The sequence below is a fragment of the Vigna unguiculata genome, chromosome 3 (genome assembly GCF_037176805.1).
Source record: "Vigna unguiculata cultivar grain cowpea cultivar isolate G323 ecotype 2 chromosome 3, ASM3717680v1, whole genome shotgun sequence".
Classification (NCBI taxonomy): Eukaryota; Viridiplantae; Streptophyta; class Magnoliopsida; order Fabales; family Fabaceae; genus Vigna; species Vigna unguiculata.
Genome location: NC_140794.1, coordinates 68692373 through 68711104, shown reverse-complemented (window position 1 = coordinate 68711104; position 18732 = coordinate 68692373). Strand labels below are relative to the sequence as shown.

Sequence of the window (18732 nt, the reverse complement as noted above, 5' to 3'; positions counted from 1 at the left end):
TATCTTTTATTAGGTTCCTTTACATTCTGTTTTTTTTTTTACTATTTATTTGAATTATTGATCATAGATTAATATCATTAGGTCATAATCACGTCTTATCTCTTAAAATTGTTTATTCTATATTCAAAGCTTTTATTAAAAATATTATTACATTGTTAGATTTTAAATGCTGAATCACCCAATAAAAAGATATAAGTCTTTATTAAATAAACATCAAATTTTATTTATTTATTTTAATCATTATCCCATAAAATTAGCCACGATAACTTAATTAGCTGAATTAAATATTTTCATCTGGGTATGTTTTTTATTCTCTTACACAACATTACGTACTAATACTGGATTTTCTTCCACAAATGTACCGTTTTTGAGGAAGAAAAAGAGAATGAAAAGTTTTGAAGATACATGACATTGTTGTCGCAGTGTATATATCATCTATTATTTTATTTCCAAATTAAAAATTTAATTTCATCTTTATCGATAAGTGTGAAATTTTTATTTCATTTAATTTTTTACTCGCATCTTATATTTACTTTTAATATTTTAAAACATAAAAATAGAAATCACACAAATTAGATATTATAAAAAAGTTAAATATAAAAAAAATATTTTTTATTTTCTTCAATGTCAAAGATAAAAAAATTCTAATTACATAAATATTAAATTAGAATATCAGATAAAAGTTCGATAAAAATTAATTAACTATAAAAAAATAAAACTTCAATGAAATTGAGAATTTCATCTCCTAAAATGCAGTACATTGTTAGAACAAGATCATGCAGAGAAAAAAATATATAATCAAAAGTTGTGATGAGAAAAAAAAATTTATCTTAAAGATCTCAATAAAATTAGATTTTTGAATAATTGAGAAAGAATGATATATTTTTTTCAAACAAAACTCTTTAAATGAATCTAATTAAGAGAAAAAGAAAACAAATAAAATAAACTTTTTTATGTTATCATTTAAATTAAAGATTTAATAATTTGAACTCTTGAAATAAAAAGTCAAACATTCTCATGTTAAAAAGTAAATAAAAAAAAATTAAAGTAACTGAGACCAGTTCTTTAAGCTATTTGATTTATTAAAATTTTTATTTTTATTTTTGAAATACAATATATCATTTAAATAAAATAAACAATTGTAATTAAGATTAAGATTAGAGAAAAAAAGTATTTTGAAGGTATATATTTTTAAAATTTTTAACAAGTACATAGAGAGAGAGAAAATTTCTGTAGCAAAAATAAATAAAACATAAAATTAAAGACTAAAAGCAATTACCAATATATTTTTTTTAAGCTGATTAGTGAAGTATGATTATTTCAATAATTTGAAACGACAATATACATAAAGTTTATCTATATATGTAGTTGATCAGTAGTGAGAATTTTCATTAAAATTAGGACAAATTTGATTGAACAATGTCTAGAAAAACATATTTATTTCTTTAATATTTTATAACAACGGTTAGATGAAAGAAACTAATTAAAAACTAATATAAGATCAAGAACTGAATTAAAAAATAATTTACAGATCTAACTGTAAATCATGGAATAGTTTATAGACCTTCAAAATAATTGGACTTATTATCACTATTATTCCAAATTTGAGTAAATGGAATATAATATGTTTTCAGTTGAAAACTAATCCTTTGTTACGAAAAACTAATAGTATTTAAGATTTGCAAAAGTAAAAGCCAATCATCGATAAAAATAAAAAAGAAGAAGATACTTTTATATGAAAATAAAACAAAACAAAGTTACATTATTTTTTATTGTTTATATTTTTCAACTGTCAAATTTAATACGATTAGGTTTTATAAATTTTATTAGGTATGATCAACATCTATTTCTGAATATGATTTAGATTTGTATATTTCTAACTTAACTATGCAAAAATTATATAGTAAATATTACGAATGTGGATAATTTATTTTTTCACAAAATATAAATAAATATATTAAATCAAGTTAGGTCTAATGTTGAAGTCTTCGTGAACCACTGTAATAACTTGATTTCTTTGTTATTAATTGGGATGAATTTCGAAGGATCACAGCCAATATTCCCATGCATAAAATGGGTAGCACGCATGAACACCCTAATTCACAAAACTTGTGTATTATATTGACACCTTCTTACATTAATTTAAGTAAAATTAAATATTTATTTTAATAATTTGCGCAATTTAACACCAATCTTTATATTACACTTATTGAAATTAAGCTATAGCTTCAATAAATGATGGTGCAGAGAAACATTTATGGTACGATAATTTTAAATTTTGTCTTATTTTATATCGAACCGTATACTCCAAGGTTTATGCCCCGATGACACAACCTGATTATGTAACTTGCAATCCACAAACAAGAAATTCGGCAGTGCTATATATGAACAAAATGTTTGATTAGGTTTCTTCTAAGGAAGAAACTGGCATGGAAAGAGTCAAAATGCCAATTATTTTGAGGATGTGTACTATGTCACACTGTATGTCTATAAGCTTTCATGCTTTATCCAAATAATGTTTGGTGATAAGATTATTATGTGCCAAACTACAAATCATTATCTCATTAATTTATGCCAACCATTTTCAGCTGAGATATAAATAGTACATAAAAAGAAAACTCGTAAATTTAATGTCTTGAAAAATTTTGGATTGAAAGTGTAAGTCTAAATCATAGCGAGTAAAAATAAAAAAGAAGTCGAATACTATATGAAAACGAATGAAAATCTATATACACATTTGGATCAAAAGTGATGTTAATTAAACTTATATTTTATTAGTGTTGTATCTATCCAATAATTTATTTATTTTTTTATCAAAAGACTCATTAAAGAGTGGCTAAATCTATCTCACTTGTTATTTTAACATAAAAGTTTAAATTTTTATGTGTCCATAACTTGCAAATATAATCTCTAATTCTAAAATTCTAATAAGAAACCTTGAGGAAATTTAGTAAAGAAAGCAACGTTAACCCTTTGGGCAAGTTAGTAGGCAGAAAGAGAAGCTTGAAGTTACTCTTTCCCTATATATATCATGCCATACCACACCATAAGCGTGCCCCCAAAGCTTGCCATTCTCATTCTTCTATAAAACTCTCCTTCTGTGATCACACTTGGAATACAACTTTCACTATATATCACATATAACGCAATCACCGTTTATCAACCATCAACAAAAGTTAAACATCAGTAGTTGCATTGCAATGGAAGGAGAGGGAAGCATTCATGTAGAAGTGGATGAACTCCAAAGGATGAGGCTCAGCGAAACCATCAGCATAGGCACCACCATGTTTGAGCCTCGTGGCCTCAGCAGCATAGACAAGTTCGACAGTAACAGCACTGTCAATTCTGTCTCTCCGACAACCTCGGCACCAGAAAAGAAGCTCACCCTTTTTGCGCTCCAGCTTGCAGTGCTTGAAAAAGCAGCCACCGGGTTGGGAACTCTCGGTTTCATTTGGGCAACCGTTGTCCTTCTGGGTGGTTTCGCCATCACCTTAGAAAAAACCGACTTCTGGTTCATCACCATCATACTTGTTGTTGAAGGAACCAGGATTTTCAGCAGAAGCCATGAACTTGAATGGCAGCACCAAGCCACATGGTCTATCACTGAGGTAGTGGTAATCCCCTTTACAAAAAAAAAAAAAAAAACTTTTAGAGATTTTTTCAAAATTAACAAAGTGTTTTATCTTCTTTTTTTAATATTTCCTTTCTATTGGAGTACCATAACTAATAGTTTTTTGCTTTGAAATTTCTTATTTGATTCAGAACCATCACCACCAATATGTTGCAGCTGATGCTACCCCATCAAGAACACCGACTAGGATGTGGGTTAGCTCAGATGTTCCACTCCTACCATATGCTAAATGGTTTTTCCTTTCAAGGCATGTTAGTAGGCTTCTCTATTGGCTGCAGCTTCTTTCTGCAACAGCTTGTGTGGTTCTCTCGTTAACAAAGCTCGTGATGCATAACTACGGAGAGGTGGCAAAGGGAGACACTGACAAGAGGAACCGAAAATCAGCTCTTTCCATCTTCTATGCGTTGGCTCTTGCAGAAGCTCTGTTGTTTCTGATGGAAAAGGCCTATTGGGAGTGGCAAGTGAGCTATTGCAAACTGTTGGAAGAGGTTAACAAGGAGTGTGAGTTGGGGCCACCGGGAATGGTGTCCACTAGAAGGTTCTTCTATGATGCCTATTCAAGATGTGTCAATGGAAGCATATTTGATGGCTTGAAAATGGATATGGTTAGTTTCTCTATGGACTTGTTGGCTTCTAATTCACCTGATGAGCAGCTCATTGGAGCAAGAATTCTTAGACAGTTTTCAGTGAGTGAAAGATTTTCTGATGATACCCTTCAAAAGATTGGAATTGACATATCAGTGGCGGAGAGACTGGTTGAGATGTTGAATTGGACAGATCTCAAGGAGGAAGAGATTAGGCTCTCTGCTGCAGAGATTTTGTCAAAGCTAGCTGGCAAGAAGCAGAACTCTCTCCGAATAGCTGGAATTCCAGGAGCCATGGAATCAATATCATCTCTTCTGAAAACTAATAGGAGTGTGATTCCTGCAGCTGATGAGATAGGAGAAAAGAAACTTGTATTTGATCACCAAAATTATGGGTTCTGTACATTTAACCAATTGGGACTCCTCATACTGAAAAAACTTGCACGTGATCTTGACAACTGTGGAAAGATTGGAAACACAAGAGGCCTTCTTCCAAAGATCATAGACTTCACACATGCTGAAGAATGGTTGCTGAAGAGTGAAAATGTTACTTCATCCCAAGTCGTAACCGTGAAGAGGTCTTTGCAATTGGTGAAGATGTTGGCTAGCACTGTTGGCACTACTGGGAAATATCTTCGAAGAGAGATTTCGGAGATAGTTTTCACCATCAGCAATATTAGAGACATTTTGAGGCATGGAGAGAAGCATCCTCTTCTACAGAAACTGAGCATAGAGATTTTGACAAGCCTGGCATTGGAAGAGGATGCAACGGAAAGAATAGGGGGCACTGGTGGAGTGCTTAAAGAACTGTTCAACATTTTTTTCAAGCACAACATACCAGAAAATCAGAAACATATAAAGATTGTTGCGGGTGAGGCCCTTGCAATGCTGGTTTTGGAAAGCAAGAATAACTGCCATCGAATTTTGAAGTTGAGAGTACTAGAAAGGCTCGAAGAAGCATTGAAAGATCCATTGCTTCGTGTTAATGCAGCTAGAATTCTGAGAAATTTATGCACCTACAGTGGACCAGAATTGTTCAACCAGCTAAAGGGGGTAACAACTGCAGCACCCATAGTAAGTGTTGAGCTCTGACCATCATTATTATTTTAAGCGATCATTAGTGTTTTGGTTTTTGCTGAGATAAATTTCTCCATAAACACAACTAAACAAATGAATTGAATTTTTCCAAAAATAACATAATATACATTGACTTTAAGAGAAGCTAGATGAAGGTGCTTTTTGAAGTTCATGAGTTTTCTTATCATTTTTCATTCCTGCAGATACTTAAGGCGATCATGTCAGAAGAAAACAAGATACAAGAAGTGATGGTTGGACTAGCTGCAAATGTTTTCAGATACATAACTACTCGTGAATCAAGCATTGTATTTGAAGAAGCTGGAATCACCGAGGCTGAACTTGCAAACAAATTAGTCCAGATTCTAAAGAAACACAAGTATCCCCCGACCAAGGTCCCAAGGATAAGGAGGTTCGTTATAGAGTTGGCTATTTGGATGATGAAAGACAAATCGGAAAACATAGACACCTTCAAGGGTATGGAAATGGAAGTGGTGTTGGAGGGTGTCTTAGAGACCACATCGGAGCTTGAAAGCTTTAATGTTTTCTCCGGCACAGTTGGACTTAACCGGCACAATATAACAACTCAGTCACTCGTTGACATGGCACTGAAATTGATGGAAGATAGGTAAACTGTTGTAGAATCTCCATCCAAAGGACAAGCATGTTTGCTGCGGCTGAAAAGATCAACCCATTAACTTATTCATTGATTTTCCAGATTCAATGTTGAACTTGAAAGATTGACATTTTACTTCTTATGCCTGCTTCGAGTTTCAATATCTTTTCTCTGAAACAATACGAAGTTGTAACTTTAATTATGAAGGATCCTGCTTCTACATTTAGACCAAACTCGAAATTCTGGGACTTTTACTAGTTCAACTAAGGTTTCCAGTTACACAGGCTTCAAATGTTTTGGCGCTGTAGTTGAGGAAGCTAATTAAATTATCGCAAGAAAACATCTTGTGACAAAAAAATGACATAGCAATCAAGGAAATTTTTGCAGTATGTTTGGAGTCAATGTAATAAATGTCAGTGACATCACAGAAACCCCCAAACAACTCCAATAATGCAGCTCTAAGTCCCGGTTGTGCAGGACATTTACGTCAGGATAGCACACCATTGTGTAAACTGTTCTGCCACCTTTCTGAAAGCAAATCTTTGTCGCACTCATAAATTAAAGGTGAAAATTAGCTTGGAAGTATTGAATTATTTGAAAATATTTGATATTCTAAAAGTTTGAATTAAGCTTAGTTACTTTTAATTAGATTTATGATTAGTTTCTTTAAGATTCCATTAAGTATCCTAAAATAATTCAATAATTTACAAAATAACTAGATTAGCCGATTGATTTTAAATTATTTGAAACATCTTAATCAAACGTCTATAGTTGACAAAACATAAACACATCTGAAGAGAAGGAAAGACGAGAGCATCCAGAATATTGTTCAAATACTGAGTCCGATAGAGAGAATATTTCCCATCATTTAGATTCTTAAAGGCAACAAAATATGACAAATCTCACTTACAGTCAAAGAATATTGTTTGATTTGTTAGTTGAGAATCTAAACATACCAAATTTACACACGAGCAACCTATTTCTTTGGTACAAACTATGAATTTTTTTCTTAGTTACAGAAACAACGTATAAATGAGAATCAATCATCTGATCATAATGGCTGTTGCTATTTGTTTTTGAAAAAATTGAAATCCCAACGACGCATTAAGCCGTCCATGGCATGGCCTGGGGGATTCCTGACAACAGTTACTGTGGCTTTTGTATTGTGTGATATGTCAGTCTCTGATGAACTTTTCAAACTACCAGAACTGGAGCTATGAGCAGAACCTCTTGTGTGGCTGGACTCACTTACTGATGACGTGTCTGTTGATGCCGGCGGCAGCGGTGGCGGCAGCTGGGACTGCAGTTGCAACTGTTCTGATGAAAGACTTGGCACAGGACTTGGTTTGGAAACCACATTTTGAGAATGGTTTACTGAAATGGAATTTGACTCACCTTCCAATGTCTCACATTCTTCTGTAGCAGAGGAAGTGCTTTTAGATTTTGAATCTGTGCTGTGTTTGAGCGAGGAAGATTCTGTCTCCATAGATCTTGAATTCTCTTGTGAGGAAGCATCTTTATCCGAAGGATCTACAGCCGCTACAGACACAGTACTAATGCTACTTGCTGGTTGTTCTGCATTTGAATTTCGTACTTCCAGGTCCTTCAGTGACTCCATCACTGCTTCCATGAACATCTGAATAGAATGGACAAATCAAATGTAAGGAGGATACAAAGGCTCACCAGGTGTAAGGTTATGTAGAAGTCATCAAGTCAACTCACCCTTTCTTCCTCCTCAGAAGTAGATGGAAAACCTGCAAGGTCATCTAGTTGATATTCAACGTATTGATCATCTTCCAATGCTGCTGGAACATGGGGTCCAAAAGGATCACCATTTGACAATTCAAAGCTAATCATTGATGATGGAGATGGAGAATGATCACCACCCTTTTCCTGCTAAACAAAAAAATCATGAAAAAATGTGAGACTCTAGTTCATTTGTCTTTGGTTACCTTACTGGTTATACTTCTTCTTTGCTTCTTTGTTATTTCATCACCACCACTAAAGGTAGATATGTGAATACATCACATTCTTGAAGCTCGGGTACATAACATTTTTAGGAAACTCTTGATTGTCATGGCATCATTACTTATTTAGAAACGGCAATTACTACTAATCACACCTTTTTCTTTAGTAGTTTGGATGCTTACTTAGTTACCACCAACCCCACTTGGTGATTGATAACACTACTAAAGCCATACATGCATATAGTTTACAGGAAAAAATTACAATGCATTTTTGAAGAATAAGGGAAAACGTTTCAACAATGTGAAAGGTAAAAAGTGATTTGGAAATACCTCATGTTCATGACGTTCATCTTTTGAAGAAATATCAGATGGAACCTAAGAAAAGTCATACAAAATATTACTCCAAAAAATTAAAGCCATGCCAATTAAAGAATTTAAACAAGATTGAAATCATCATATATTTGATGGCCATGCGAAAGCCATTTGACCTGTATTATTACATTGGATTTTAGCAAAACACTCTCCTCTGATGTTAGCCAAATGCAATCATCTAAGTTTAATATCCGACTCGAGTAATCTTATGCAAAAATACATTTTAGGATCAGGATCATCTAATGCTAGTTAGGGGCGTCATAATGCCATGTTACGAGAGAGAAAGATACAATAATAAAATAAATACTGGTGGACCCTGCCATACTATACTTGTTTTTGTCTTCTTCATAACGAGATCACCATCCTATTTTTTAATGGTTAAAAATTGTTTCTGTTCCTTACTCATTTTTAATTTAGTTACTAGACAAAAAAAAATCAATTTATTCTCAATATGAACAATCAATTTTAGTGACATCTGTGCCATCTATGGTTGTTATAACACAGTTTTTGCCCAATGAAAAATGATTATCACATCCAGAGATAAAAATGTAAATTTCTGGTCTCTTTACATATTCATTTTCAATTTGATCTGTAGACTTCACCTCGTCATTACTCCAACAAGTAGTAAATCAAAATTGAAAACAACAATATGCATAACACAAAAACTAAATTAAAAACCTGTTTCATTTAAGAAACTCTGCTTTATTGTTATATAGCTAGTCCCAAGCCTGGGTAAAGGGTCTATGGTTTCATAGCCAGTCCCAAGCATCGGTAAAGGAGAAGGGTTGTGTTAGGCTCTCAACAACTAACGTAAAAATCATTGATATACCAGAGATGGATCACCTGTAACTTTTTTAATATAAGAAAATAAAAAAATAAAAAATACATGGATATGAACCAAAATTATATCCCAACCCTTTTCAAAATACAGGGTACATTCCCTCAGCCAAACATATTTGCATGCTATACGAACAGTAAACCAAGAGTTGATAAAGACAGACCTCCATTCTACTCATTGGTCGTCTTGAACGAACCTGCTCAATGGCATTTATCGTACTGCTTGCTGAAGGTTCTGCATCTAACAAAGAAGCATGTATAAAAGATTTGCAAAAAGGGAAGGTACTAAGTGCTGATCCTCACGCAAATCAATATAGCAGAAAAAATTAAGAGAATATAGGTGCTTAAGTCATGCCTTTGTTTCTTGATGATGATTCAACGTTGTAGCCTAATTCATGCATAGATCTCCAAACATCCTGAGGGAAAAAAGAAAATTTTCAGAAGATGTACAAGATGGACTATTGAAATTTGAATAAAGTGGAACCAACGAGAAGCATTGCTGATTTTACCTTACCAAAGTAATCATTCACAGGGTCAAAAAATGATTCCCCAACCTCATCTTCCGGAGGTTGCAAAACATTGTGAAAAAAAATGTTTATGGAATCAAAGTAAAATTGAGGACGTGGAGAATTGTGATCTCCCTCAAATTTAATTATGTTTTTGTCTCCCTACAAAGTGTGGACAGCAATATTGAAGATTAAAGTAACAGGGATAAAAATAAAAAGAAAATCCAATAGCATAGAATATATACTATAATTAGAAGAAAGGGTCAGTGTCTGCTTGGTTGAGATTATTATTGAACAAATAATCACATCTTTCAAATCCTCCAAAGAAGCTGTTAAAAAAGAACTCTAGACATACCATGTAAGCCTCAAATATCCGATCAGAGTGATGAGGCTGTATAAAATCATCCTCAATGGCATGCCCAAGTAGAGCTGGAACAAAACAAGATTTTGCCACCTGCAACACAAACAAATAATTAAATAATATGATGGAGAAGATAAAAATGAGTAAAACCAGTAGGAATAAATTTTTATTGTTTTCTCCCCCAGATATTTTCAATAAATTTTGAATACAGTTCAGAATATTGATTTCTGAGATTTTGAATGCCAGATATATGCTCAAGAGGACAACAAAACAATTGTCCACGTTATTTCTTTGTTAGTTTTGCATCACTATATGGACAAAAATTAGATCCTGAAAAAGCCTAGTACGTGCTTGGATTCCCTTTCAGGTGCTTCCAACAGAAATCCATACATTCTCTAATGTTGCCAGTGGCCCCACAGAGTAAGGGACACAAATTAGTAGTACTTAGCCAGTATTCAATCAACTATACCATGTGGTCCACCAGTTCAGTCATTAGCAACCAAAAACTTGAAACATAATTTAAATTGGTTATTATTAGAACTATACAAATTAAAAAGTAAGAAGAACAAGAAGATGCAAGACTGCTCCACTTGTTCCCAAAATAAATCCTTCAAATAACGTTTTCTGAACTATTTGGAACAATGTACTATTTGCATCGAGCTACAACTTTCTTTAGCTCACTAGCAAAAGTTTCTCTACCTATGATTAGCAATTGATCAATTTAATTTACAAGAAACTTACCTGAAATTTTTAAGGCAATATATAATTATGAAAACTGATTTTTAAGGCAAGTGATACTGATTTCTTTCAATAAAAAACTCCTACCATAAAATAAAATTAAATAACCAAAGGACAAACAACCTTTATGGTATTGAGGTCCATTATGTCAAATTTTGCCTTCTTTTGAATAGCTCTTCGCATGTACTGGATTGCAAACTTCACCTGTAACAAGAAAAATGAAACAAAAACCGCCTAAAAGTGAGTTATGGCACTGAGATGTTATTTTAATAATAAGAACAAAACAGGGCATCACTAGGCTCACTAATTCTATGTCCGGAAAGTCTACAACAGATGTCATTTATATTTTAAAGTGGTTAATGAGAAGGTAACGAAGTAAACCAAGAGACTTGCATATAACTTTATTGGCTTGTAAGCATATGATCGAGTCCCAAGATGTTGTGGAAAATCTGGAAAAAGAAAGTGTTTTTGTTGCATAAATCTGGACTATACACAACCTGTGTGACGAGATAACTACTTTTTTCTTTATCAGCCTACTAGTGTGAGAACTCTGAGGCAAGACCAAGGACTTACATATAAGGATAGGGTTACAGTAAGGCTCAACCTTAAGTCCTTATTTGTTTTGTTTTGGATTTGTTTACAAACTTGAGCTACAGAGACAAACTTTCTAAAGTAGGAATTAGATAGAATATATGCATAGAAATCTAGTAAGGAATACTCTTGTAAGAAAAAATTGCAGATGTTATATTATATCACCGGTTTCTAAGGTTAAATATTTCGGATCAATATCACAAAATATAGGGTAATGCAAAGTAGGTAATTCAACCTCTCCTCCACAAACTTTAAGGACCCTAGACATCTTATGGGGTTTTCTACAAGTTACCAATTGACCCCAACATTACAAGAAATTAATAACTTTTTTTTATCAAACTTGCCCCACTTTAACACATGTCCATTGAAGAGAAGTTTCATGTAGCAGAAGAGGAACTTTTGGGGGGATCATTAAAGAGAATGAAGTAGTAAAGGCAGAAATTAGCTTAAATGTAGTTTTTTTCTTTGAAATGGTACACAAGACAGCCATGCTGTTGCACTGCTTAAGAGATATCTAGTATCTCAATTGTTATCCAGTAACCTGTGATGCATGGACATGGTACTTCATCTAACTTATCCGTATCCGACAGGCACAGGATTCATAATTCATATTTATCAAGTGTCCCAGAGCAATTGTTTCTGTTTTTGAATTTGTGCATCTCTCTCTATATTACAGATATGTACTGAGAGGTATGGGTTCTAAAATAATCTAACTAAACTGAATTTTAAAATAACAATAGCAGCAAATAAAATATGTAACAGTTTAAAAAATCTTAGAATCTGTAAAATTAAAAACTTACATAAAAAAATTAAGACATTAGTTAAACTGCATAACAGAATGCATATATGGAAATGACAAATGAAGGGCCAGGAAGAAATTTGGTTTATGGGAGTGAGATTAACCATAAATGTGAAGATGAAGTGTAGAAGTTAACCAAGAAATTACGCAAAGATTTGGGGCCCTTTGGGCAGGTACGTTGGCAGACCTTCAAAGGTCTGCATCTGTTTCTAAATTTACTTTAGTGTAATTAAGAGGGATTTCCCCAATCGTAAGGAGCTATACTCCATGGTTTCTTACCAGTAAAAATCAGTTATTGTCCAGGTACAAATTCAACAACACAATTTTTGATCGTGATAACAGGTCATGAAGAGCTATTAAATTTCAGGCTGGATAGACATGGAAGTTCAACAGTATTAATGTCATTTCCGATCAAACTTCTTTATTTCGTGTCAAAGATCACTGAGGCATGCCAGCATAGACTGAAAATAGTTTCAATAACCTCAAAGTAAAGAACCAAAAGTAATCTTTGATATACTCACGGTGAACTTCGGAAGACGAATTTTATATGTATCTACAAGTTCCATCATCAAATCAACCAAATCAGAAAAGGGACTGTCTAAAACCATCCCTGCAATTGAAGGATCCTCAGCTCCATACATAAGGCTGCAAGTAATAAAATCATAAATTGTTCAGAGAAAAACCATATGCATTAGCTAAAATGTAATGTTTGAATAGCTATAATCACAATACTTATATTTAGTGCACTTATCAAGGAGAATCATTCAAATAAAGAGGGGAACAAACATATAAATGAGTTTCTTCCACCAAGGGAGGAAGGTACTGCATGAGTCTACACATATACAGAGCAGCTAACAACTTTCCTAGTTTAGTCAAACAAGTGATATAATTCAGCCTCAGGATAAAAGCAGTATTATACACAATCTAGTAAAAAAGGACTAAACAGGCGGATGTGACCCAAAAGCTGGAAAACTAGTTAGACAAGTAAAAGGTCCATGTATGCATTGATATTGTTTAGTTTTCTACTATTTATTTTTCATCTAGTAGCAGGACACACACTTGTCCATTTATACTAATTTAAATTTTATCTAAATTGATTTATTATAATTTTATATGTTGAATGATCACGTATTTGAAAAGGATTGAACTAATTAAGCATGAATAACACCTACATGAGTTCAATAACTGACGTGTTTTTCAAAAACATTAATAGAAACCTCATCACACAGGCCATTTCAGCCACTCAAGGTTGTCAAATTGAGATCTTAACTAAGACCAGGAAAGGGATTGTGTGGTTCTAACATAGACTGCAAGATCTTACTGAAATTAAAAAACATATTAATATATCTAATACAAGTAATAATATAATAAACTTCAAGGAAGAATTTAGATATTTATTTACTAGTTATTCTTTCACAATATTTCATATGATTCTATATTCAAAAGTGTGGGGAGTAAAAAGAGGAAGGAGTCCAAGTATCTTGCATTTCAGAAGAGGAAAAAAAGCCCAATTTGTGGGTTTCAGTAACAAAAAGAAAAACATGAGGAAGAACTTCTTTTTAGCAGTTCAGCTAGCCCTAAAACTTCAACATACCAAGAAGAAGAGAAACGCTACATTGCACCATCACAGACAAGAAACTCTAACAGACCAGAGAACAGACATGGACACAAATATAACAAAGCAGTCTGTCTGAGATGAGTAGAGAACGAATGGGAAAAAAATGGGTCTTGTGCCTTCCAGGTCACACAACCCAACCACGAATTTTACAACACTGCAGCCACCATCCAATCCACAATACTTCAGTAACTGTACCATGCTACAACCATTGCCATATAGTAACAAAAATGTTAAATGAGGAAGCATTATACCAATTATTGGAAAAAATCTTAATTGCAATTTACAGCAAAAAGTGTAACTATAAACAAATTCCAATATCTTGCTACGGTACTAGACAGTCTCCTTTTCACTGGCAAACCTTTCCTAAACCTCATTACAAAAGCAAGTTCAAAGCAAAAAGTGGATGATGATGATGATGATGAAAAACTACCTTGTTACAGCTCCCATTGAGCGACCCCACAAGCCAATCAAAGAGACATTTCCATCATCGCGCAGATAGTTGACCACAGCCTTCAGATCATCCTTCTGAGAATAGGAAGAGATAACAAACAATCATTTCATAATGAAGAAAGACAAATGAGTAGTAGAAACGTGTGTACACAGACTCCCAGCAAAGAAAAAACTCGAAGCATTTCTTGTTCTACTGTGATAGAAGATAATTGTCCTGTCCTATCATATCTAAGTTTCACAGTTTCCACTGATGAAACTGACATATTGCTAAAAGAATTACTAAATTTAACTTGGACTAATAATGTTGGATCAAAGTCACAAAAACCAAAACCAACAGCTTGCAAGTTCTAGAAACTATCTTTAGATGAGGTTTACTTATGTGTATTGTGTCCAATATGCATGCTAGTCCATATAAGGAAATAATAGAACTTTGAACCTGTCAAAATATCTCTTTCATTTGATGTCCTTCGCACATTTACTCAAAATAATTACGCGGGAGAGATAAGAGAAAAAATTCCTATGCCCCACGAGAGTGGATAAATGATACATTAATACGGCTATGCATTTAATAATTAAACAACATTTGATGTTTTTTAAAAGGCTATTGAGAAAGAACTTACTTCATTCCAGCCAAGAGTAACATGCTCCCCTCCAGAAATTCCAGATCCCGAGAAATCCAGAGTAAAAACTGTAATATTTGAGGGAAGTAAAATTATAGCAGCTTCACTAGCATCAGCCCTACATCCACTGTCATACAAACACATGACTCAGTCAGCACAACCCTATAAAATTTGAAATCTATAAACTATCCAATGCCATACATACACTATGGTGCACAGATATGATATTACATATCAGATATGTATCTGATACGGCTATTCTTAAGAAAATATAGGACATAATTTGTGCAATATAGATATGTATGAAAAATCATAAATCATGACAAATATATAATAACTTCAATTCAGATTAAGAACATAATTCTTGGATATTACTAAAGGAAAAATAAAAATGAAAAATTGTTATATTATTATCATAAATCAATGGTTATTGTGTCCTACAAACAGCAATAATATCAATCTCATCCCCTTCCTGAGCATCATTCCTGACTGTATCAGATATTCATAGATGTGAATCAATGAGTATCAGTATAAAATACCTATCCATGAAACGCAAGTATGGGTGCTTAATATATCATACACATCAGCAAAGAAAGTCACAGAACACATTATAATTATTCAGTATCTAAATCTCACATACAATCTAGAAAGGACTCTAAAGCTTTCAGAAGAACTTCTATAGTTTCAGAGGAACTGTTTCAAGCAACAGCGTGCTGTCTAAGAAAAAAGTAACACCCGACAATCACCTGTTTCCATGACAATATATAACACAAGGCAGGGGCTTTCCTTCAGGACTGACTATCGGCATGTAGTGGCTGCATTGAAGAACATCACCCCGACTGTTTTTTATCTGCAGAATATCAAATCTACATGACAGGCTGACCATGAAGGTTGTCAACAAAAAATGACAAAATATGACTGGACAAAAAATTGCCCATGATGGGGAAAAAGTTAAATCAACAAGGACAAAAGTTTTAGAATATCACTTACATACACTGTATTTATAAAATACAAGTTCAATTGAGAAATAATTCTCCTAAAATAGAATTTCAATTCTGATATTTTTCTCATCATATTATAGTTTCACCTTCTAAATGGTAACTATAAAATAAGATAAAAATCATCTTCAATGTATTTCCACATGGCAAATGCTGAAAACAATTTTGCAAATGCACTCAATTATGCTATTTTAAACTTACCTCTACATCCTTCCGTTGATACCATTTCCCTCTCAGCATGAACTCCTGCTCCAATAAATCACTTTTGGGGTCATATTCAGCTCTGCATCCAAATAAAAGATATGATCTCTTTACTTAAAAGTTGAAGTTAAATACGAAACAAAGAAAGTGTAAATAAATCAGCTAGGCGTGTACTGATATACATAACACAAGTCCCTATTCATCTCTTTAGGTATAATGACTTAGATATTTCTTGAAGTAAAAGCTTGTAGCAATCTGTGAGAAGCATACTGCATAGAAGTGTATAGCATGTATAATGTTATCTCAAGGCCTATATTGCAACTGGGCTCTATTAATACCTCGAGATTCGAAAGATGCACCTTTACGGTAAAACTCCTGAGCACACATATATACATACACACACATTCAAAGCAATAATCCATTCCTTTTCGATTTCTTCTTTCAGAATTTGATAGATCTCCCTTTTCAGAATATAAAAATTCAAAAAGAAATAAGCAATTGAATATTGGGCATAAATAACCAGACAACAACTAATTATCATATGTGTGTTTGGATAAGTAATAGTTTATATGTCTATGATACTTCTATCATATCAATACCACGTAAAGTTACACGACAGGTACGTCCATTCTTCAGAACACAAAAAGAACGAATCCATAACAAAAGAAACTAAAACTCTAAAAGGGTTTATAAAAAGACCCTTTTCTGCTGGAAGAATGAAATCTAACACTTGAACATGAGGTGACAAGGAACATCCCCAGGGTAGCTTAAAATTAGATCTCAATTTCCAACCAAATAAAATAGTTAACCAAATTAACATGATGTGAAAGCTCCGAAAAAACATGCTTTTGAAAAAAAAAAAAAAAAAAAAAGTGGAATTCTGAATCTACTTGCATCTGCTTCTTTTTTCCCTTTTGAAAAGAAAAAAAAAATAGTTGTGGAGATTCACAACGAAACTTAAATTCAATTGCGAAAACCCAAGCTGAGCTGGGGCTTTCCAAGTACTAAAAATCAAAACTTTAAATTGAATTCCATCGCTTTCAAAGTGCACAACACACCAAGCAGAAGAAGATACCCCATCTGGGAATTTTGGAAAGAGAAAAAGAGAATAGTTTGATTCGAAAAGGTGTTTGGATGTAAAGGATGCGAGAGTGGGAGGGAAGAAAATTGATACCTTGGTGGCCGGATGATGAAGTTGACAAGCTGTTCCATAGAATCAAACGATCAAGGCGATGATAATTTCAGCTCTTCAAGCAAATATGCCTTCAACGCATATCAATTATATTGTATCATACGTATATTTGCAAGGGAAAAAGAAGAACAAGAATGACAGGAAAAATAAAACAAAAAAGCAGGGAGAGAGAGTGTGCGAGAGAGAGAGAGAGAGAGAGAGAGAGAGGGAGGGAGAGAGAGAAATGGAAGGGGGTTGGTGACAGTTTTATCAGAGAAAGAAGTAAAGAAGAGAAAACAGAGGGAGAAGGAGAGAAGCGTTGTGGGCTTGTGGTGGGTCTCTGTGTCTCCAACTTGTGCTTTTCTTAAAAAACTGAAAAAGTACACTTGTCATCTTCTTTTCTTTTCTTTTCATTTACATCACTTAGTATTGTTTTCCAAGATTACCAAGAATCCTTGTAAGTTAAATCAAACTTCATAGAACACGGAAATTAATAATAGTATATATTTTTTAAGTATATAATTTTTTTATATTGTGTTAATAACTTTTGTAATGGTATCTTAAAAGCTATATTTAAATATTTATTATTAATTAGCACTATAAAAGTATCCTTATAATGCATAACAATCAAAAAAATAATTACTATTTCAATATTAAGATTTTTTTAATCCGCTCATGGTTTTTCTTAATCCATTACACCAAAAGCTATTATTATTTGTAATACTTTAATTGTGTTGAGGAGTGTGTCCTAAATAACATTTTTTGCTTTACACTGTATGATATGAGTGGTCATAAATATGAAAAGTTATAAAGAATGAGTTTATTTATGAAAGCTGATTTTTTGGTAAAACTAGTTGATAAATTAGTTCACTAGTTGATAGTTTATAGGTTAATTATAAGTTAACTCAAAATCATGACCTTCTAACCTGTAAATTTTAAATTCAACTTTAAGTATGGACACGACAATAAATAGAATGATACGGATTTAACCATTTCCTTTTTATTATTTATTTCCATATTTATATTCAATAAATATGAAAATTTTGTCATTATCATCTCATTAATGGTCGAGGATATTTGTACATCTGTTTTTTGTTGCTTTAAATAATATTAATTGAGTAATTCTTTTTATAAACAAGTTACAATATATATTATATGATATTGTTAAATATTTAATATATAAAAAATATACATTTTTCACCTAATAATTATATGAATATCAATTATGTAACTATATAAGTTTATTATATAAATACAATTCAAATTTTTAGGAAATATATTATTATATAATCATTATAACGACTTAGTTAATCCATATACAATATGAATCATATCATTATAGAGATAATATAAAATAAATTTAACATTCCACTTAGAGAGAACATTGAACATTGAGTATTAGATAGTTGACGTCCAACGCTCAAATCACTTGAAGATTTTATTAAGTTAGTGTCCAACGGTCCTTAATAATGTCTAATGTCTCAAATCACTGAAGCTCACTGTCGAGTGAACTCCTAACGATCTTTAGGCAGTGCTCAACATCAAGAATCATTAGAGCTCTTCGTCAAAATGGCACTTAACAGTTCTTAAGTTGCGTC

General features: G+C 32.8%; 2 protein-coding genes across 9 annotated transcripts; one reads left to right on the top strand and one right to left on the bottom strand.

Annotated features, from left to right (window-relative positions):
* Window positions 1-3046: 3046 nt before the first annotated feature.
* Window positions 3047-6168, top strand: LOC114176632 (uncharacterized). The gene is made up of 3 exons (XM_028061738.2): window positions 3047-3608; window positions 3763-5289; window positions 5496-6168. The coding sequence occupies exons 1-3, from the start codon at window positions 3201-3203 to the stop codon at window positions 5919-5921; spliced, it is 2361 nt and encodes a 786-aa protein (XP_027917539.1). The 5' UTR covers window positions 3047-3200; the 3' UTR covers window positions 5922-6168.
* A 583-nt stretch (window positions 6169-6751) lies between these two features.
* Window positions 6752-17485, bottom strand: LOC114177668 (uncharacterized). Of its 8 annotated transcripts, none has more exons than XM_028063118.2 (15): window positions 17138-17485; window positions 15964-16045; window positions 15511-15614; window positions 14765-14891; window positions 14125-14219; window positions 12598-12721; window positions 10810-10890; window positions 9943-10041; window positions 9591-9749; window positions 9437-9497; window positions 9246-9322; window positions 8203-8247; window positions 7628-7801; window positions 7301-7541; window positions 6752-7217 (listed from the first exon to the last, which is right to left on the bottom strand). In XM_028063118.2, the coding sequence occupies exons 1-15, from the start codon at window positions 17173-17175 to the stop codon at window positions 7150-7152; spliced, it is 1575 nt and encodes a 524-aa protein (XP_027918919.1). In that variant the 5' UTR covers window positions 17176-17485; the 3' UTR covers window positions 6752-7149. The 8 variants fall into 8 exon arrangements, with proteins under 8 accessions (XP_027918919.1, XP_027918920.1, XP_027918915.1 ...); XM_028063119.2 differs by having other exon boundaries at window positions 6752-7205; XM_028063114.2 differs by having other exon boundaries at window positions 6752-7541; window positions 17138-17484.
* Window positions 17486-18732: the final 1247 nt, after the last annotated feature.

Excerpts from the sequence above, each read along its gene's own strand:
- LOC114176632 (XM_028061738.2), top strand. The coding sequence starts at position 3,201 with ATGGAAGGAGAGGGAAGCATTCATGTAGAAGTGGATGAACTCCAAAGG. Across the intron at positions 3,609-3,762 it reads CCACATGGTCTATCACTGAG|AACCATCACCACCAATATGT; the intron begins GTAGTGGTAATC and ends TATTTGATTCAG. Across the intron at positions 5,290-5,495 it reads TAACAACTGCAGCACCCATA|ATACTTAAGGCGATCATGTC; the intron begins GTAAGTGTTGAG and ends TCATTCCTGCAG.
- LOC114177668 (XM_028063114.2), bottom strand. The coding sequence starts at position 17,175 with ATGGAACAGCTTGTCAACTTCATCATCCGGCCACCAAG. Across the intron at positions 16,046-17,137 it reads TTCATCATCCGGCCACCAAG|AGCTGAATATGACCCCAAAA; the intron begins GTATCAATTTTC and ends ATTTGGATGCAG. Across the intron at positions 15,615-15,963 it reads ATCAACGGAAGGATGTAGAG|ATAAAAAACAGTCGGGGTGA; the intron begins GTAAGTTTAAAA and ends GATATTCTGCAG.